Source organism: Typopeltis vanoorti, chromosome 6, assembly GCF_054136105.1.
Source record: "Typopeltis vanoorti isolate ZY-2024b chromosome 6, IOZ_Tvanoo_1.0, whole genome shotgun sequence".
Taxonomy (NCBI): domain Eukaryota; kingdom Metazoa; phylum Arthropoda; class Arachnida; order Uropygi; family Thelyphonidae; genus Typopeltis; species Typopeltis vanoorti.
In genome coordinates, this window is record NC_143554.1 from 134,948,025 (window position 1) to 134,971,590 (window position 23,566).

Below are 23,566 nucleotides of genomic sequence, written 5' to 3' on the forward strand. Positions count from 1 at the left end.
AATTCTGATATCATGTTTAATACCACTTTCCTTCATAATGTGATTCATATAGATAATGAATAACAGTGGGGATAACGTACATCCTTGTCTGACACCAAATTTAACATTAAACCATCTTCCTGCCTATTTTGTTTAAGTGACCATTCTAACTGCTGACTTACAATTCAAATAAAGACTGAGTATTGCTTGATGTAATGCCCCATTGACACCATATAACTGTAGCGTATTGAATAGCTTCTGTCTTGGCACCTTGTCATATGCCTTTTCCAGATCGACAAAACTTAAATACATATCTTTGTTATATTCCCGTGCTTTCTCAACTATTTGTCGTAAAGTGAAGATCTGATCCTGACAGCCTCTCTTTGGCCTGAATCCAGCTTGTTCTTCACCAAGCTTTTCTTCCACAATTCTTCTCAACCGTTTCTCAAGTATACTTATATAAATCTTGCCAGTAACACTCAGTAGGGAAATACCTCTGTAATTCTCACATTCAGTTTTATCTCCCTTTGTAAATATGGGTACTATGAGAGCTCTACTCCAATCATCGGGAATTCATCCCTCTGTCCAGTCTTTCTGAACTATGTAAGAATTTTATACCACCATACTTCAGCATTTCTGGTCGAATATCATCTACTCCTGCTGCCTTTCCACATTTCAAGCCTTTGATGGCTTTTTCTACTTCAAGTATGGATATGTATTCCTGACTGTATGCCTGTTAAGTGTTTTTTACCATATCATTGCTTGTTTCATTTAGCAATTTTTCGAAGTAATTACTCCATACTTCAAGGATATCTTTTTCATCCGTTTTCATGTCACCTTTATCATCTCTAACTCTTTTACAGCACTCTTTCCTCCATTTCTAAGCATCTTCAACAACCTCCAGAATATCTTACCACCTTCTTAATATTTATTTTCTATGTTCTTGCCAAAGTCCTCCCATGACTTTTGTTTAACTAGTTTTACACACTCTTTAGCTTACTTACATTTGTCTCTGTATTCTCTAAGCGCACAAGCTGACTTATTTGCCAGAAACGTTGGATATGCTTTCTTCTTTTCCTTCACTGCCTCTTTAACTTCTTGTGTCCACCATGGAGTTCTGATTTTTCTATCCTTGCAGATAACCTCACCACATACTGCGCTGGCTGAATCAATCGGGGTTTTCTCCAAGGTTCTTGTTCTCAAACTCTTTTATTTTTTCTTCAATAATCTTTGTGTATTTTAGTCTACAGTTCACATCTGAAAGCTGCTCAACTTTTATTTGCTTTAAAACTTTCTTAGATGTCATTCTTTTCAATATGAAATTCAATTTTATACTGCTCCAGATTACATAGTGATCGCTTCCAATTTCAATCCTCTGTACACTCTGGTGTCCTGCACCAGGGAGAAAACATACTATCAACAGTAACACAATCAATGAGACTTTTCTTATTCCTTGCCTTCTCTTCATGTGAATTTGTGCACAAATCCTTGAAATGCACAAAGTTTACTTCTCACTGCTATGTTCAACAGAAAAATTAATCATAAGGATATTTTCTGTTATTATCAGCATATACTAGAAAATATTACATGAAAATAAAAATTTTCATATAAAATTTCATTCCTTACAAGTAATCGCGCATATTCTTTTATTACAGGATAATTTTGAATAAGAGATATATTGAAATGGAAAGAGCTGAAAAACTAGGAGTCTTGCCACCTATTGCCACCTATGTCCGTCAACTGGTCACAGAAAATTATGTTGTTGTTTATGTAAGATAACTTCATTTTTCCATTTTTTTTTTTTTTACAAGAATGATTTAAAACTTATTTTTATTGTCACTGAACCATGTATGTTACTTTGTGGTCTGAAGAGCTACTTTTCAACTTTCTTCATTTAAACGTATTGAAAATTTTAATCTGGAACAGTTTTCTGTCATATCATTTTATCATATCATCGAATTCCTGGTGTGTACCTCAAGGGATGTGTTGGATTCTATCAGTACTACATGAAACGTTTACATAATAACTTCATAATATTCTGCTAACGCCTTTTATTCCCCAAAGGGAGTATGCAAGGTCCTATCTTTTTAGTCATTTAGGAGACTGAAGAGCAATAAACTCCACCCAAGCAATAGCTGGTCCAAACTATCAATGATGTTAAATGCATCTGGTTTAGAGAGCATGGCAGACACCTACTGTCAACTTGTAGTACCTAACACAATATACTTTTGTCTGAAATGGTGTGGGTTCTTGGTAGATTTTCTTCAGTTTACAGGGTGGAAAAGTCAAGTTTTTGGAAGAAAAAAAACAGTTTGCCCATGCCAGAAATCAACTAACTCAGGAACCAGTTAAGCAACTAGAATTGAACGTAGAATGGTATTTCTTTGTGCAGTAGCATTATGGATGCTAGTGCTATTTCCACTGAGCTACTTAGGCTTTCATAAACTCCTCCAAATTAGTGTTATCAGATCTGTGTTTCATTTTTCTAAAGCACTTCAATCCACCTAGATTTAGATTTTCCTCTGGCTTGTATTTCTTATCATCCCAGCATTAAACACCTATTTTGTTAGCCATTCTTTTCCCATTTTACTTACATGACTATGCCAACTGAGATTAGCCCTGCTCACACATTTCTAGAATACTAACAATGTATTAAAATATGGCAGAATTATTAAAAATGAAGATGTCAATGCTCTTTCCTGATATCTTCATATTTAATATGATTATATCATTGATGAGCCTCCGTAGATCAGTCAGTATAGACGAAGAACTTTGGTTGGAAAGACCTGAGATTACCATATTTGAGGACCAGCTAACTCTCCTTCAGTCTCTTTTGACTGGAGGAGAGTTAGCCAGTCTTATACGAAGGTAGACAATTTTTTCAGCTGGATACTTTGGTTTTTCATCCTTCAGAACAGGCAAACCCCATGAACACACACAGATCTACATATATGAATATACTTGCCCTTGGGGGATGCTGCAGAGAAGTGATGATACGGTTGCATTAATTTGTCATAAACCCCTCATTAGGAGACTCAACCCATCCTAAAGGATTGATGAGAAGGATAGGATGTCATTGATGCCATCTGTTTATCTACAATTTTTTCTCAGAACTCTCGTAACCATATTTTCCAATCATTGATTCACTGTTGTAGTCTAACCATAAGTTAGAAATAAAACACTGTCTTGTATACACCTAGTGTTTTTGCTTTTCTTTAATGATTTATTTCCATATTTAATTTACCATCTTCACAAAAAATTATGCCTAAATAGTTGAGCTTATTTTGCTTGATCTATAGGTTCTCTATTTAGGATTCAGCTGATGTTGTCAGTGTTCTGCCAATTTTCTTATTCTTGCTAATTTTTATACTAAATTTGTAGAATTAGCGGTTATTCAATTCACAAACATGTACTGGATTTATTTAAGAGTATAACGTCAAGTGCATAAAATAATATGATGTTTTCTTGTCCTTTCTCCCCTCCATAAATCAAAAAATTCCATCAATTGAAATCCTGTATGACCCTTTCAGAAGTTTGAAGGTCTCAATCACATCACCTCTTTCTCCTGTCTGCTAGTATCTACAGTCTACAAATTCTCAATCTGTCTTCATAATCAGCATTCTAGAATCCTGATATCATTTTTAACATTCTCCTTTGCATTCTCTCAGATATATCAGAATCACAATGGAGACCAGACCTGCACATGATAGTCCAAGTGAGGTCTTATCAAGGTTCTGTAAAGAGGAAAAATAGCATCCTTATCTTTACATGTGAATGTTCGTTTCAGCATTGCAATTATCTTTTAAGTTGTATTTGCAATCTTTGCTACATGGCCCCCTGAACTTCAACTTCTTATCTACTAACACTCCAATTCCTAGCCTCATCAATTTCTTCTAGCATAATCCCACCAATGTAATATGACATTGGATATCTAATCATGCCGAAATGAATGACTTTACATTTACTGACATCCATTTTCTCATTTCCAGCCTATTCAAATCATTCTGCAAGTACTGTATCATCAGCGAACAGCTGTATGTGTCATATGTCAAAATCCTTCCCAATATCATTAATGTACAGATTGAATAACAGTGGACCCAGCACTGATCCTTATGGTACACCACTGGTTACCATAAATCTGGCAGACTCATATCCCCTATATACCACTTTTTGATAACTGTCAGTCAGCCATCCTCTTATTCACACTAATATTCTATAACCCAAACCCATATTCTTCAATTTATGCAACAGTCTACCATGCTATATTCTGTCAAAAGCTTTAGCAAAATCCAAAAGTATCATGGTGTATCTGTTCACCTTCTAGTTCAGCAGTAACATTCTTATAGAATGTGAGCAAGTTGCTAAAACTGATCTTCCCTTAGTAAACCATGTTGCTCATTGCAAAGTGGAGATTCACTGGCAACCCATTTCTGAATGCAGACCCTAACCAATTTTTCCAAAATCTTCACCACCACTCCTGAGATATTAATGGATCAACAGTTGGATACATCGGTCTTTGCACCAGCCTTGTGCAATGGAATTACCATACGGTCTTTCCATTCCTGCAGAATCTTCCCTGTTTTGAGACTCATATTTAACAGCCTGGTCAAAGGAATAGCCAGTTCAGCTGAACACTCTTTTAGCACACATGCTGATATCCCATCAGTCCTTATTGCTGAATTCTTATTCAGTTTGTGTAACAGCTCTAATAACTCGTCCTCATACATCCGCGTTTCTTCATCCAGTGAAGAGGTAGCAGTGACAAAATGGGCACACATTCAGTCATGTAACAAAATGGGCACTCATTAGTTGAATAACCTTTTCTGCATCTGTAATCCTTGTGCCATCTGCATTTAGAAGAGTTATTCTTTCTTTTACTTGCAGCATATTGATAGAATTCTTGTGGGTTGTCTTTAGCATGCAGAGCCAGTTTCTTTTCATACTCCAGCTTTGCTTTCTGTACAACAATTGTGACTATTCTAATTCTAGCCTGCTGCTTATAACATTCATAACAGATGTCATCCTTATGCACATGGCATTCCTTCCACATCATCCTTTTCTTTCGAATCTCTTGCTTAATAAGATTACACATCCATTTGACTCCTGCCTTATTTATTTTTTGAACTCACTGGACACATTCTGATATCGCATCATTTAAGTATTGTTTAAATGCTTCCTGTGCACTGTCAGTATTATTCTTCCCATCCAGCAAGCAACCAATCCCATTCCACTGAACTCAGTATACACCTTAGTTGGTCATAATTTCCTGCTTTGTAATTCAAATGTAACCTTTTCTGAATGGAACATTCATAAACTTGGTCACTTCCCAAGTGAGTACTGCATGATCACTGTCACCAACCAGAGGCAGAATAGTTGTCTTTAACTGAAATTCTCTCTGACACTATAATCAAATCTAACATTTTTTGACCTCAAGTTTCTTCTTCACATGCTGCTTGAGGAAGTTGTCCTGCAACAGCTCAATAAATGCATTTTCATTCTTCTCGTGAGATTCTACTGCTATTTAATCAATATTTGGATAATTAAAGTCTCCCATTATGATTACTCTTTTCACACTCATCTTTTCTATTTGGTGATGCATTTCTTCATCACTAGCAACCACCCCACCAGGTCTGGAACAACACCCCACTATGTAATTGATCTTGTTAGATTCCAACTCATGTGTCTTATATATCATATGTCTTATTTCAAGCATATCCAGGTTCTATTTAAAACAGGTACTAAAAACATCAACAGTGAAACAAACATCAGCTATATGGAACATTCCAGCATTTTTTTACTTGACAACTGTCACTTCTACCTACAAACAGAGAATAGCTTTCCATCTAATCTTCAATAATAATAATAAAAAAAAAAAAAAATGCAAAGATACATAAATTTCTCAACAGGAACTTGTTGAGATGAAAAAATAAGGAATGAATAGTTGTATTGCGTGAAATTGATATCTGTACATTAACGAGTCCATTATTACTAATTGCAACGTGCAATGTGTGAATAAAACATGAAATGCAATTTTGGCGTCATCACATCTCTTAACAATATTAGTACCATTGTCTTGAACCATTACATGAATCCATGAAATATGTATATCCCACATATGTAACATAGCAGAAAACCTTTCTTTAATCATCGTTTGTATGACTTCTTCAAAGAAAATGTTGAAAGTTCAAAACTATATGGTTACATTGAAAGTTTGTATCAAGCCAGTGCCCTGTGAAGCTAATGAAACATTTAAATATGCTGGCAGATCCATATATCTAATGTAAGAGAAATATATTTAGCATTTGCAGTCTTGTTTTTAATAATTACAACTAATCAGGCATAAATATCTGGAATTATTTTTCTGTAAAATATTTTCTTCCAGTCATATTGTACTGTGGAGCAAGTTTGCTCTTTAGCCCATTCCTGACTATTTTTCCGAATGTATATTTTTATGAAAATTTATAGTTTTCACTTTCTTAATACCATAGCCTTAAGTAACATAGAGAATCATGATTAATAGTCATTGATTTGTATCAAGAATCATTTCACCATCACTAAGTAATAATAGTTGGCCAGAAAATTAATTAAAATTCATGGAGAAAATACAAGGTGACCCTAAGATAATTACATCGGGGCGAGGACAGGGGTGTAGGGCTAGGGTGACGCCCTGGTACTTTTTTTAAAACTATCAACATTTTTAAATTCATTATAATAAATTATAAGAATTATAATAATGAGACTTATAATGCATTTCCAGCTTTTGGTCAAAAAATAGCAGCTTGCCGCTCTTGTCATTTTCGTTTCCGAAAACAAGGCAATCTCTCTGCCATATGGCCGCAATAATAATAATAATGCCTTACTTCGTGCTCTGGAGTTTTGTTTCCAAGGTACTATTTCTTTTAGGACTACACCCCTGGGCAAGGAGGGTTGAAACTACTACTAAATGGATATATTTACTACAAGAGTAAATCTGGTCCACCGGGTAAAATATATTGGAAGTGTAAAAAATTAGAACAAAAGAATGTTCGGCACGAGCTATTACAACTATGGATGGTCAAAATATAACTGTTGAAAAGGGGGGGGGACGATCGATCATCTCACTCCCATCCACCAAATAGAGAAGAAGCAGGGGCAGAGAATGTGAAACAAAATTTAAAACATATTGCCCAAGAACATCCAGAGCTTCAACTGGCTCAGATACTGTGAAATGAATTGCAGAAGGTGCCCTCAGGTATTTTAAGCTTTTTACATGAACGAGAAAATTAAAAAAAATCCATTAGAAGGAAAAGATTTCATGATTCTTGCATCACTTCAGGAGTTATTCCAGATTCCAGACAGATACATTAAAACTCTTCAGGGTGAAAAGTTTCTTCTGTATGATTTCTATACTGACGAAGAAAGTCATGAAAACAGGGTTATTGTGTTTGGAGCTAAAGAAAATTCACAGATTTTAACGAGTCGAGTGGTTTCTTGATAGTTAAAAGTGTGCCCCAGTATTTTTGTGCAAATGTTTACTGTTCTGGGAGTACTAAGAAGGCCTGGAGTAAATCCAGAAGATGGCGACAGTGTTATGTATTCCATTGATTTACACCTTATTAGGAAATAAAGAACAAAATTGCTACAATAAGATTTTGCATAACATTTTGCCTTCAGCCCATGATTTTGCAATTGATGTTGTGCAGCCAACTCGAATAATATGTGACTTCAAATTGGCTATCAGAAATAGCGTAAGTGCTGTGTTCCCAAATTCAACAGTATCTTGCTGTCTTTTCCACTTATCCCAATCTTTGTGGCGAAGAATTCAGGTTGAGGGACTACAAAAACTGTATAACAACCCTGAAGATCATCAACTAAAGGATGAATTACATATGCTACTGTCGTGTAATTAGCATTTTAGCGTTTGTCCCTGTTGATGACGTTGTCAATGCCTTTGAGGAATTGGGAGAAGAAGTCTGTGATATCTTAACAATTTTTGATTACTTTGATTTGAATTATATATCTGGCCGAAGAGCCCAGGAAAGAAGGCGTTAAACACCCCCTCGTTATCCATGTACTCTGTGGAACCAATATGAGTACGCTATTCATAGTCAACAACGGATGAACAACCTGAACGAAGGGTTTCATAACCGCTTCCAGGAAGTAGTTGGAAAAACACCATCCCAGTTTGTATTCATCTATAACAGAGTTACAAAAAGAACACGCTGGCTCCGAAATATGTGAGTTCAGAATGAGTAGAATAGTAAAGGCAGCACCAAAAACGAAGTGGGTAGTTGTTCAGAAGAGGATTAACACCATTGTCCTATCATATCAAAGGTACAAAGAATAGGGCTGACGACTTGACTACCTCCAGTATATTGGATAAAATTTCACGTTTTAGTGAAACAATAAATTCATGTATCCTAAGTCTAAGTTTATTTTATTAAAAAGCTTATCTATTTTAGCTTGACTTCTTAATATTTTAGATTCTGTCATTTAGAATTGAACATTTGAAAAATGTCCATTCGGAAATCCTTTAGTTTGAGCCATTGTGTATATACATCATGTTATCTGTATATTTTTATTTCATCATCATCAAATTCCTGCCATATACCATCAGGGGGGTGTACAGGACATGATAGTACTACATGGAAATTTTAATCATTACTAACTTTCTATCAACAATTTTCCTCCAAATCAGTCTGTTACTTGTCAAGACTCCAACATTATCAGATCTTATATTTCTATCGTCTAAGGCACTTTGTACCGCTTCAATTCACCTATATCTTGGTCTTCCCCTGGGTCGTTTTCCTGCCAACCTGGCAGAGAACGCTTGTTTTGCTAATATTTCCTTGCGCATTCTATTTAAATGACCATACCACCTGAGATTAGCTCTGCTAACGCATTCCTGGATGCTGACAATGTCAAGTTCTTTCCTAATATCCTCATTTTTAATATGATATTGCCATTGATGCCATCTGTTCACACCAATAATCTATCTCAGGACTCTCATATATGCGGTCTCTAGTCTTTGGTCAAGTGTTTTACTTCTGACCCAGCTCTCAGATCCATAAGTTAAAAAACCTGGTTTGAACACTGTCTTGTATACAGTTAATTTAGTGCTCCGACTAATTTCTCTCTTATTCCATATGAATTTATTCAATTGACTTCCTACCATACCACCTTTGTTGATTCTGTTGTCTATTTCCATATTTAATTTACCATCTTCACTAAAAATCGTGCCTAAGTAGTTTTACTTGTTCCACAGGTTCTCCGTTCACAACGCAGTTGACACTTTCTACGATTCTGCCTATTTTCATTCTCTTTGTCTTTTTATTGCTCACCTTCATACTTTATCTATTACAACAGTTATTCAATTTAGACAAGGAATCTTGCAGACTTGTAGCGGATTTATTTAGAAGTATAATATCATTCGCATAAAGCAAAGAGCTGACATAACATCTCCAATTCTGATATCTTGTTTAATACCACTTTCCTTCATGATGTGATCCATGTAGATAATGAATAACAGTGGAGATAATGTACATCCTTGTCTCACATCAGATTTAACATTAAACCATGTTCCTGTACTTCCTTCAATTCTAACTGCTGACTTACAACTCAAATAAAGACTAAGTATTGCTTGATATAATGCCCCATTTACACCATATAACTGTAGCATATTGAATAGCTTCTCTCTTGGTACCTTGTCATAAGCCTTTTCCAGATCAACAAAAAATTAAATACAGATCTTTGTTATATTCCCATGCTTTCTCAATTTTTTCAGTTTGTCATAAAGTGAAGATCTGACCTTGACAGCCTATATTTGGCCTGAATCCAACTTGTCTTCACCAAGCTTTTCTTCTACAATTCTTCTCAACTGTTTCTCAAGTATATTTGCATACATTTTGCCAGGAACACTCAGTACGGAAATATCTCTGTAATTCTCACATTCAGTTTTATCTCCCATTTTAAATATGGGTACTATGAGAGCTCTAATCCAATCATCGGGAATTCGTCCCTCTGTCCAGTCTTTCTGAACTATGCAGTGCAGCCACTGTAAGACTTTTATACCACCATACTTCAGCTTTCTGGTCGAATATCATCTACTCCTGCTGCCTTTCCACATTTCAAGCCTTTGATGGCTTTTCTACTTCAAGTACAGATATGTATTCCTGACTGCATGCCTGGTCAGTGTTTTTTTACCACTGTAGTGTCATCACTGCTTGTTTCATTTAGCAGTTTTTCAAAGAAATTACTCCATACTTCAAGGATATCTTTTTCTCCCATTTTCATGTCATCCATTATCATCTCTAACTCCTTTTACAGCACTCTTTCCTCCATTTCTAAGCTACTTCAACAACTTCCAGAATATTTTGCCATCTTCTTGATATTTATTTTCTATATTCTTGCCACAGTCCTCCCATCACTTTTGTTTAGCTAGTTTTACACAGTGTTTAGCATTCTTTCATTTGTCTATATTCTCTAAGAGCACAAGCTGACTTATTTGACAGGAACTTTTGATATGATTTCTTCTTTTCCTTCACTGAATCTTTATCTTCCTGTGTCCACCAGGGAGTTCTGATTTTTTTATTCTTGCTGACAACCTCACCACATGCCTCTCTGGCAGAATCAATCAATGTTTTATTCAGAGTTTGCCACCGAATCTCCAAGGTTTGATTCCTGTTCTCAAACTCTTTCATTTTTTCTAGAATAATATTTGTGTATTTTAGTTTACAGTTCACATCTGAAAGCTGCTCAACTTTTATTCGCTTTAAAACTTTCTTACATGTTATTAATTTCAATATGAAATTCAATTTTATCCAACTCAAGACTAAATAGTGATCACTTCCAATTTCAAAATCCTCTGAGAAAACATCACTATCAACAATAACATAGTCAATGAGACTTTTCTTATTCCTTGCTTCTTCTCTCCATGTTAATTTGTGCACATTTTTATGTTGGAACATGGTGTTAATAATAACCAGTCCATGTCCTGGGCAGAAATCCAACAGGTATTTGCCATTATTATTAGCTTTGATCTTTTCTCCAAATTTTCCGAAAATATTTTTGTATGTCTGACAATCATTTCCTACTCTGCTATTTAGATCTCCAACAAGGACCAATTTTTCATTGTGTCAGTTGCTTTCTGTAAAGGATAAAAAAATTCCTCCACTTCTACCTTAATAGAACCTTCTGTGGCACCATAGGCACAAATAAGTTTCATTGTCCAGTTCCCCATTCTCATATTTGCCCACATCACTCTAATTGAGACTGCCTGCCATTCAAGAAGATTAACCTCGTATTTAGTGTCGAATTCTATGGCTTGTCCTTCTTTTCCTTGATTTTCATTGCCGAAATATAACATTTTGTTTTACTTAAATTTAGGGGATATTAAATCCCACATAGTTTTAAAACCGAATAAGAAACTCAAAGATTGGAATCAGAGAGTTTCTTGCTGAATATAGTAAACTATAAAGTATCGGCGACACTAGCGTTAGCCAATGGAAGTGATCCTAGTACGTAGTACAATACCGGACAACTCGTTGCAAAGGTGGGGGAAGTTCAGATCGCTATTCTTAGGTATTTTCCATAATGTAAAAACATATTTCCAAGGAAATGTATGCTGTTATTACATTATGAAGGGAGGTCACTACCCAGACCGGTTTCAGCCTTTTTTGAGGCTTCATCAGTGAGTAGCTAGACCTAATACCAAAGTGTATAGCGAAAAGAACTTATATACTCTGCGAACGAGTTTTCCAAACAGGTGCAACCATTAAGTTACTTAAGGTTATGTGGAGGTCTCCTCTCAGTTATATAACTTTGACCCTTAAGCATCCCTATTTGTATTTCAGCTATGGCATAATACAAAGTTTTCATGCATTTGACATCTACATTCCATTTTTTAGATTTTTCTATGACATCAAATAACATTTGTTGTTTTGTTGAATTTTACATAGTGATATGTTTGTAAAATAAAATAGTTTAACTGTTTTGTTTTGCAAACATATCACTATGTGTTTGCATAGTGATATGATCTGCATTGAACATAATTAATTTAGAATTTAATCATAGAAGTTGTACTTGCATGTTTTCCTCTACCACCCTAAGATGTTTACAGTTTGCATATTTTGCAAATTTTGAATCTTCACATTAATCATAAAAGTGCCAAATATTGTTTGTTTTATTATTCTTGGCTGAAATTGTACTGGAAATTGTACTGGTCTTAAGGGTCAGAGCTGTATGACTGAGAGGAGACCTCCACATAGCCTTTAAAGGAATACAGAGAACCGATCAGGGCTTCTGACCTAATGTACAATCCTCACCTTCTCGTGGTGCACCCTGTTGGGTATCTACCTGGATACTGAATGAACGAGGATGGGCTGGCAATTTGTGATTTAACCGACCAAATTGTATTCTTCTTGGCTTAAACCAATATACAAAATGATGGTACAATGACAAAATTTCATGCTGGCTGGGGCCCGATTAAACAAAGCCCCTGTTATTTTCGCTAGGGAACCAGGGCAAACAGCGAAAAGTCAGCTAGTGGATCAAATTTGAAAGCACACCCCAACTCAAACATCACCAGAGTTAAAGATCGGTACTATCATCATAAGAAGCCTGAATGGCAAAGAAATGGAGCTAGCTAAGGAATTAGATAAGTACCAGATCAACATAATAGGGATGACTGAAACAAAAAAGACAAAAACTGGTGAGATCTTTCTGAGTAATAAATACAAAACGTTATATTCCGGCAATGACAATCAAGGAAAAGAAGGAGTAGCCATAGTATTCAACACTAAATACGAGGTTAATCTTCTTGAATGGCAGGCAGTCTCAATTAGAGTGATGTGGGAAAATTTGAGACTGGGGAACTGGACAATTAGACTTATTTGTGCCTTTTGTACCACAGAAGGTTCTACTAAGGTAGTAGTGGAGGAATTTTTTGATGCTTTAGAGAAAGCAACTGACAAAATGAAAAAGGAAAAGTTGGTCCTTGATGGCAATTTAAATAGCAGAGTAGTAAATGATTGTCAGATATACACATACAAAAATATTTTGGGAAAATTTCGAGAAAAGAGCAAAGCTAATAATAATGGCAAATATTTGTTGGATTTCTGCTCATGACTTGGACTAGTTATTACTAACACCATGTTATCACATAAAAATGTGCACAAATTCACATGGAGAGAAGAGGCAAGGAATAAGAAAAGCCTCATTGACTATATTATTGTTGCTAGTGATGTTTTCTCCCTGGTGCAGGACACCAGAGTGTACAGAGGATTTGAAATTGGAAGTGTTCACTATTTAGTCTTGAGCAGGATAAAATTGAATTTCATATTGAAAGAATAACACGTAAGAAAGTTTTAAAGCAAATAAAACTTGAGTAGCTCTCAGATGTGAACTGTAAGACTAAAATACCGAAAAAAAATTATTCAAGAAAAAATGAAAGAGTTTGTGAACAGGAATCAAACCTTGGAGATTCAGTGGCAAGCCTTGAAGAAAACTCTAATTGATTCAGCCAGAGAGGCATGTGATGAGGTTGTCTGCAAGGATAGAAAAATCAGAACTCCATGGCGGACACAGGACGTTGAAGAGGCAGTGAAGGAAAAGAAGAGAGCATGTCAAAATTTCTGGCAAATAAGTTCTTATGCTCTTAGAAAATATAGAGACAAATGTAAGACAGCTAAACACTGTGTAAAACTAGCTAAACAAAAGTCATGGGAGGACTTTGGCAAGAACATAGAAAATAAATATCTGGAAGGTGGTAAGATATTTCAGAGGCTGTTGAAGAAGCTTAGAAATTGTGGAAAGAGTGCTGTAAAAGGAGTTAGAGATGATAAAAAGGTGACCTGAAAAACGGGACACAAAGATATCCTTGAAGTATGGAGTAATTACTTCAAAAAATTGCTAAATGAAACAAGCAGTGATAGCACAGTGGTAAAAAACACTCGACAGGCCTACAGTCAGGAATACATATCCATACTTGAAGTAGAAAAAGCCATCAAAGGCTTGAAATGTGGAAAGGCAGCAGGAGTAGATGATATTCGATCAGAAATGCTGAAGTATAGTGATATAAAAGTCTTACAGTGGCTGTACTGCATAGTTTAGAAGGCCTGGACAGAGGGATAAATTCCTGATGATCGGAGTAGAGCTCTAATAGTACTCATATATAAAAAGGAAAATAAAACTGAATGTGAGAATTATAGAGATATTTCCCTACTGAGTGTTCCGGACAAGATTTATGCCAATATACTTGAGAAACGGTTTTGAAGAATTGTGGAAGAAAATCTTGGTGAAGAACAAGCTGGATTCAGACCAAATAGAGACTGTCAGGATCAGATCTTCACTTTACGACAAATAGTTGAGAAAGGGACCAAAGACCTCAATAAAGGTCGAAAGTAGTCTGGGTAGTAGCCCTTCCCTTAATGCATAACATTATACATATCCGCAAGGAGATGTGTTTTGGCTTATGGGAGATACTGAGATAGGAGTGTTGGTAGCTTTCTCCACCTTTGCAAGGAGTTGCCCGGTGTTGTACCACTTTACCCCAGTCCTGAAGATACTTTCAGGTGCAAACTTTGTTTGCACACACTTGGTAAAGGATTAAACTAAATTTATTATAGTCTGACCAAGTGAAAAATAAACTTTCAACATCTTTGAGTAATTTAATAAAAAGGTGGCACACCATTTGGTAGCTCCTATAGGAGGAGATGATTTTGCTAATGTTTCTGCCTTGGTATCTCCACTTGGGCCTGGCTCCCACTGAAGAGACCTCAATAAAGGTTCAAACTAGTCTGGGTAGTGGCCCTTCCATTCATACAAAACATTATACATATCTGCAAGGAGATGTGTTTTGCATTATGGGAGATACTGAGGTGGGAATGTTGGTAGCTTGCTCCACCTCTGCAAGGAGTCGCCTGGTGTTGTACCACTTTACCCCAGTTCTGAAGATACTTTCAGACACAAACTTTGTTTGCACACACTTGGATAAAGGATTAAACTAAATTTATTATACCAGGGGATGCGAGTCTGCAAGATTTAAGGTAACTAGTGGTGTACCTTTCTGAGCAATAAATACAAAATGTTATATTCAGGCAATGACAATCAAGGAAAAGAAGGAGTAGCCATAGTATTCAACACAAAATACGAGGCTAATCTTCTTGAATGGCAGTCAGTCTCAAGTAGAGTAATGTGGGCAAATATGAGAATGGGGAACTGGACAATGAGACTTATTTGTGCCTATGGTCCCACAGAAGATTCTACTAAGGTAGAAGTGGAGGAATTTTTTGAGGCTTTAGAAAAAGCAACTGACACAATGAAAAAGGAAAAGTTGGTCCTTGTTGGGGATCTAAATAGTAGAGTAGGAAATGATTGTGAGACATACAAAAATATTTTGGGAAAATTTGGAGAAAAGAGTAAAGCTAATAATAATGGCAAATATCTGTTGGATTTCTGCTCAGGACACGGACTGGTTATTACTAACACCATGTTCCAACATAAAAATGTGCACAAATTCACATGGAGAGAAGAGGCTAGGAATAAGAAAAGTCTCATTGACTATGTTATTGTTGATAGTGATGTTTTCTCCCTGGTGCAGGACACCAGAGTGTACAGAGGATTTGAAATTGGAAGTGATCACTATTTAGTCTTGAGCAGGATAAAATTGAATTTCATATTGAAAAGAATAACATGTAAGAAAGTTTTAAAGTGAATAAAAGTTGAGCAGCTCTCAGATGTGAACTGTAGACTAAAATACAGAAATATTATTGAAAAGAAAATGAAAGAGTTTGAGAACAGGAATCAAACCTTGGAGATTCAGTGGCAAACTCTGAAGGAAACATTGATTGATTCTGCCAGAGAGGCATGTGGTGAGGTTGTGTGCAAGGATAAAAAAATCAGAACTCCCTGGTGGACACAGGAAGTTAAAGAGGCAGTGAAGGAAAAGAAGAAAGCATATCAAAAGTTCCTGGCAAATAAGTCAGCTTTTACTCTTACAGAATACAGACACAAATGTAAGAAAGCTAAACAGTGTGTAAAACTAGCTAAACAAAAGTCATGGGAGGACTTTGGCAAGAATATAGAAAATAAATATCAAGAAGGTGGCAAAATATTCTGGAGGTTGTTGAAGAATCTTAGGAATGGAGGAAAGAGTGCTGTAAAAGGAATTAGAGATGATAAAGGTGAAATGAAAACAGGAGAAAAAGATATCCTTGAAGTATGGAGTAATTACTTTGAAAAACTGCTAAATGAAACAAGCAGTGATGACAGCACAGTGATAAAAAACACTGACCAGGCATGCAGTCAGGAATACATATCCATACTTGAAGTAGAAAAAGCCATCAAAGCCTTGAAATGTGGAAAGGCAGCAGGAGTAGATGATATTCGACCAGAAATGCTGAAGTATGGTGGTATAAGAGTCTTACAGTGGCTGCACTGCATAGTTCAGAAAGCCTGGACAGAGGGACGAATTCCCGATGATTGGAGTAGAGCTCTCATAGTACCCATATATAAAAAGGGAAATAAAACTGAATGTGAGAATTACAGAGGTATTTCCCTACTGAGTGTTCCTGGCAAGATATATGCAAGTATACTTGAGAAACGGTTGAGAAGAATTGTGGAAGAAAAGCTTGTTGAAGAACAAGCTGGATTCAGGCCAAATAGAGGCTGTCAGGATCAGATCTTCACTTTATGACAAATAGTCGAGAAAGCATGGGAATATAACAAAGATCTGTATTTAAGTTTTGTCGATTTGGAAAAGGCATATGACAAGGTGCCAAGAGAGAAGCTATTCAATACGCTGCAATTATATGGTGTCAATGGGGCATTATATCAAGCAATACTTAGTCTTTATTTGAGTTGTGAGTCAGCAGTTAGAATTGAAGGAAGTACAGGAAGATGGTTTAATGTTAAATCTGTTGTGAGACAAGGATGTACATTATCCCCTCTGTTATTTATTATCTATGTGGATCACATTATGAAGGAATGTGGTATTAAACCTGATATCAAAATTGGAGATGTTAATGTCAGCTCTTTGCTTTATGCGGATGATGTTATACTTCTAAATAAATCCGCTACAAATCTGCAAGATTCTCTGACTAAATTGAATAGCTGTTGTAATAGATATGGTATGAAGGTCAGCAATAAAAAGACAAAGACAATGAAAATAGGCAGAATCATTGAAAATGTCAACTGTGTTGTGAATGGAGAACCTGTGGAACAAGTAAAACATTTCAGCTACTTAGGCACAATTTTTACTGAAGATGGTAAACTAAATATAGAAATAGACAACAGAATCAGCAAAGCTCGTATCGTGGGAAGTCAATTGAATAAATTCATATGGAATAAGAAAGAAATTAGTCGGAACACTAAATTAGCTGTATACAAGACTGTGTTCAAACCAATTTTAACTTATGGATCTGAGAGCTGGGTCAGAAGTAAAACACTTGACCAAAGACTAGAGACTGCAGATATGAGAGTCCTGAGAAAGATTAGAGGCGTGAACAGATGGCATCAATGGCAATATCATATTAAAAATGAGGATATTAGGAAAGAACTTGACATTGTTAGCAGAGCTAATCTCAGATGGTATGGTCACTTAAATAGAATGGGAGAGGAAAGATTAGCAAAACAAGTGTTCTCTGCCAGGTTGGCAGGAAAACGACCCAGAGGAAGACCTAGATATAGGTGGATTGATACGGTACAAAGTGCCTTAGACGATAGAAATATAAGATCTGATAATGTTGGAGTCTTGACAAGTAACAGACTGATTTGGAGGAAAATTGTAGATAGGAAGTTAGTAATGATGTAATTTTTTCATGTAGTACTGTCATATCCTGTACACCCCTTGAGGGTACATGGCAGGAATTTGACGATGATGATGATAGTGGTGTACCACAAGGATCAGTGCTTGGTCCACTGTTTATTCAATCTGTACATTAATGATATTGGAAATGATTTGACAAGCCACATACAGCTATTTGCTGATGATGCAAAGAAAAGTAAGGTAATCAGGAATGCTGCTGTACTTGCAGGATGATTTCAATAGGCTGGAATTAGGCATGGGGAAAATGGGTGTCAGTTCAATGTCAGTGAATGTAAAGTCATTCACTTCGGTGTGATTAGATATCCAATATCTTATTACATTAGTGAGATTATTCTAGAAGAAACTGATTAGGCTAGGGATCTTGGTGTGTTAGTAGACAGGAGGTTCAGGGGCCATGTGGCAAAGATTGCAAATGCGACTCAAAAGATAATTGCAATGCTGAAACAAACTTCACATGTAAAGATAAGGATGTCATTTTTCTTCTTTATAAGACATTGATAAAACCTCACTTGGACTGTTGTGTGCAGGTCTGGTTCCCTGATTTCCATTGTAATTCTGATATATTTGAAAGAGTGCAAAGGAGAGTGTTAAAAATGATATAAGGATTGTGGAATACTGATTATGAAGACAGATTGAGAATTTGTAGACTGCACACACACACACACTAGTGAATAGGAGAAAGAGGGCTGATATGATTGAGACCTACAAACTTCTGAAAGGTTCATACAGGATTTCAATTTATGGAGGGTGGGGAAAGGACATTCTTGGAAGCTGAGAATGAAGGCTGCTAAGTAGGGCGTGAGGGCTAGATTTTTCTCTCAAATGGTAGTGCATGATTGGAATGGATTGCCATTGGATGTTGTGAGTGCAAGCAGTGTGAATGAATTCAAGAATTAAGTATGATAGCTGGTGTGTGTGTGTGTGGTATTTAGCCTCCCTCCCTTGATGAGTCTCTGACTCCCTGGAGGTCTCTTAATAATAATAATAATTACCATACACTCACTCATTTGTCTCAGAAGTGGCTGAACACTTGGCTGTAATCCTTCTATTCCTGGTTTCCTTGATTTTGCGGACTCAGTCTTCACTCTCTTTCTCCTCTGCAAATGAATAACTTTACATAACATCCTTCCTCGATCTTTGCACAGGAAATATGCTTTTGTCACATTCTCATTAAGTACACCTTTTATTATGGAACCTTCATACAATACCTTCTCGCTCTCAATTTATCTTTCACTTGATAACAAAACATTTCTGACACATCCTTCTCCATTCTTGCTTTCATACCATAAACCATTCACTCCCAGCAATGAATACATTGAACACACACCCTGCATCACAGGCAGTACTTCGCGTTAAACTCAGTGAATAAAAGGAAGCTTTGGTCTCCATTTTTCTCGTACACATCGGTGCCATGTAAAGCACTTTCTAAACAATATTATATAACTGTTAATTAATTTTGGACCTCTGTATCCTACTGTGAGCAGTATTCTGTCCTCTCTCTTGTTTCTTTCTGGTTCATCAAGATTTCACCCATTTTGTCTTTCATGATTCTGTGCTTTTGGATCCATTTCTGATCATCTGAAATTTCTGACTGTTATTGTGATCTCCACATAGAGATATCAATAATAGAATTCAGGTACCTTATTTATTGCTCTACATTTTGGATGCATCATAGTATCCATCTTCAGATGAAGTATATTTTCATAAGAAGCAAACAAAAATCAAAAATTATTTGATCATAAGAATAGTAAACAAGGTAGATAATTTCTTTTGAAGATTTAAATGAGTTCAAAATTGAATGGCTTAAATTTGTCGTATTATCCACAGATTTTACATCCTTTTTCTAATATGACTACTGCTTGATTAGCTTGTGAGAGTGTAAAGTCAAGCCGTTATATTCTCCTTAGTTGTTAGCATCCCTTTAGTTTCTAGAATGTGTTTTCCTACTTTTGAATGTGATGGGATTAACAATTTTCTATCTTGTTGAATTGTATATTGTTCGCTGAGATTGTATCAAAATATGTTTCCATCTTTATCTTTGTGATGCTGATTTGTCATTTTTTCTATCCATGTGTTAAGGCTTAATTGCATGAGGCACGGACATCATGTTGGAGGCTAAATATAGTATTAGCAGCACTGGGAAAGGATTGAAAACTGTTAATTCTATCCAATACTTCATCTCAGTCAGTAAGACATATTCAGGGAATGCAGACTAATGCTTGCAACACACGCACGCACAAAAGCAACACAATACTAAATGTTAAACATGTTGATATAACAGTCCTATCTAGGCACCCTCTATGGTTATTTGTAGGAGGTCTAGGCTGTAAATTGGGATCTCAGAGGATTAATGTTTCCTGAAGTTTCTTGCATCCATATTTATTCAAATTCGGTTGTTTTCTGAGGGCAGCTGCAGATTCCAAAAGCAGTCTTTCTTTTCCCAATTTATTGTGATGGGGCAAAGGTCCTCAGCTTCTAATGATTTCATTAACTCTCAAGAATTTATTTTAGCTTTTATCTGTCAGTACAGAGGAGCACTCTGTCATTAGCATATGTCAGATTGCTAACCCATCTGACACATTCTAATTCCCATCTTCAGTTTGTCCAGTGTGACATGCATGCACAATACCCTCAGCATAGATACTGAACATGTAAGAAGAAAACAGGCATCCGTGCCTAATGCCCTTGCTTACCTGAATCTCACTTAATCCAACACCTATTTTTACTATGGCCTCTGTTCACTGCACAAATTAGCTATCAACTTGATAATGCATTGAGGAAAACCCATTCGTTATCTTCTACAAATTCATATGCTGAACACAATCAAAGCTTTTGAGTAGAGTGAAGCACGTGACCAAATAAGTTAAACTCTGTGTTCTTCTCAGTGACTTGCCTATTGCTCAGGCATTTCAGCCTTGACTTTGGCCTTGAACCCATTTAGTTGTTGCAGTCTTTCATATCTCCCTTCTTGTGCTGTATGAATACTGAACTCTTCAGTATTCATACTTCAGTTCTCTATGAAATACTTATCCTTCCATCTCCTGTGGCCTTAATTATTTCTGCCTGGGTTCCATTTGCACTCATGAATGTATGAAGCTCATTAACTGCTCTTTCAACTTCATGCCAAAGTGGATGTGGTTACAACTCAACATTTACCTGAGGAGTCTTAAAAATTTCCACACCCCCCTTCCCCTCTCTCTTGTCCCTGTACAGTTCCTCACAGTACTTTTTCTGTCTGTTCCTGTCCCATTCCTGTCCTTGATGCCAGCCTGGTTGACCGAGTGGTTAGCGTATCCGCTCTCCAACCAAAAAGCAGTGGGTTTGAATCCCGCCATGGGCATGGATGTTTGTGATTGTCTGTGAAAATACTAGTGGTGGTGATGGTCAGCAGTAGATGGCGTTGGTTGGTGTAGATGATGAAGATAGCTGTGGTTGGTGAAATGGATGGTGGAGACAGAGAGTTGTTGAGTAGGTGACCTTCCTTGATGAGCCTTAGGACTCCCTAGAGGTGTTACATAATAATAATAGCATTCAATTTGGGTTAAAGTTGTGCTTAAACTCGTAAACAATCTTAAACATCTTCTTGTAATTATAGCTTCTTATCTGATACTTTATATCTTCACATTTTTAGTTTAATATTTGGCGTTTTCCTAACTTTTTTCAATGTGATCTCTTACATTCTTCATTCTTTGTGTGTCTTTGTTTCTACATTTTCCATGTCTTGATCAAATCCCATGTTGAGTGAGTTATATGTCTCTTGGTCTTCTAATTGGGTCTGGATGTTTCTTGGCTGTATCCTGTGTTATTTCTTTGACTCTTCCCACAACATATCGGATATGTTCTCCTTATTAATCTCTAAAAGAGCATTTTAGAGATTAATAAGGAGTGGACTAAGTTAATATTATCTGTGTTTTCGAATCTTTAGGCTATGGATTTGAATCCTACTATGACTTTGGATGTTCTGATTGTCTCTGGGTGGTGTTTGATTATCATTGCTTACTATCCTCTTCATTGGAAGATGGTAGGTGTAGTCTTACATTAAGACTACTTGATGTATAATGACTAATACCTCAAAAAAAATTAATTTAAATAAATGAAAAAACAGTTTGGTCTCTACAACAGTGTTCTTGGATTGTCTAATCCTTAGCCCATACTAAATATGCTATAGTTTACGTTAGATGGTATTATCATAAAAATAAATTATTGCTTATTGAATTCTGTAGTGCTTATTGAATTTTTACTTTGCTCATTTGAATCATCTTTTTGTGTTAGGATCTGACGAAGAATTTTTATCACAGTTCTCAAAATATATTTTTGTGTCATGTTGATTTGGAACAGGTAAGGATTTTTTTTTTAAATTCATCACTTACCACTAAAAATACATTTTTTTAAAAAAAATTTTTAATTAACTGTGAAGAAATTTCTAATTTTTATTATTATGAAGAAATAAATCTAGTGTAGCATGCATGTTAGATTATTAGTTGTTGATAACTGAAATCACTCAGAGGCATTTCAGTTAATGTGCTGCATTATTGTTCATCAAAAGGATGTAGTTACACATGTATAGAAAATGCACCTGAAAAATTAAAAAAAAAAAAAAAAAGCACTGATAAAAAATAAAATTAATGGCAATTTGGGACAAGTGTGGTTACAAGCTTTATAAGTTATAATAATGATATTTTAGCAAATGTTAATTTGCCTGCTTGGTCAGAAGGGCTCAGCTCACCAAGCAAACTTTTAATGATTGCCATTACATTAGTTTTTAAACTTTTTTTGTTTTTAAACATACTTTTTCTGGGATGTAACAACTTCAATGAGTAACATATTTCTAACCAAAACCCATTAATGGTCATGATAAAATGTACATAAAAACATTATTCCTAATAGTTTTATTTTATAGAAAGTTTTTTTGTGCAAATATTTATTTTGATTGAAAATGCAAATGATGCACCTAGTATAGCCATAAATACTGTTACAACTTGAACATAAACCTTTAATCATCAGAAAAATTATTTACAGCTTTCAGTACATATAAACCACATGCATTTAAATCATGTGGTTTATATGTACCGAAGTCTATGAGGCCACATGTCGTTGGTGGCATGCACAACATCTAATGAAAATGCTGCCACTTCTTGTTCCAAATCCACCTTCAGGCTTGCGATGCTGGTGTCTCGTTTCTTTGTAGGCTGCTCTCTCAAGCTCGGACCACAATTTGAAGTCCGACAGATTCAGATTGGGACCTTCATATGACCAATCAGATGGTGATGTGTGGTCGGGCACATTCACCTCCAACCACTGCTGTGTGGTCCTCACCTTGTGTGTAGGGGCTTAGTCCTGTTGGAAGATCCACTTCCTAGTGTGAAACAACATATTGTTCAGGGGGTCGTACCACAGTTTCCGACATGCTATCTTGATACAAGTTGGTATCAAGTCGTTTCTTTGTAGGCTGCTCTCTCAAGCTCGGACCACAATTTGAAGTCTGACACATTCAGATTGGGACCTTCATATGACCAATCAGATGGTGATGTGTAGTGTCGGGCACATTCACCTCCAACCACTTCTGTGCGGTCCTCACCTTGTGTGTAAGGGGCTTAGTCCTCTTGGAAGATCCACTTCCTAGTGTGAAACAACATGTTGTTCAGGGGTCGTACCACAGTTTCCAACATGCTATCTTGATACAAGTTGGCAGAGGCTTACCCCTTTCTCGCAGAAATGCAACTTGCATACCTCCCTCACCTCCTGATATGTCACCTTCCCTAACACACATACAGATATAGAGAT

At 36.2% G+C, this 23,566-nt stretch overlaps 1 protein-coding gene across 1 annotated transcript in view; it reads left to right on the forward strand.

Annotated features, from left to right (window-relative positions):
• LOC150105963 (DNA-directed RNA polymerase III subunit RPC3-like) overlaps positions 1–23,566 on the forward strand; it is a 136,783-nt gene that overhangs the window by 94,071 nt on the left and 19,146 nt on the right. Inside the window, exons 8-9 of the mRNA XM_090394600.1 lie at positions 1,635–1,749; positions 22,055–22,120. Coding sequence (XP_090250726.1) covers positions 1,635–1,749; positions 22,055–22,120 — 181 coding nt within the window. The remainder of the gene's footprint in view (positions 1–1,634; positions 1,750–22,054; positions 22,121–23,566) is intronic.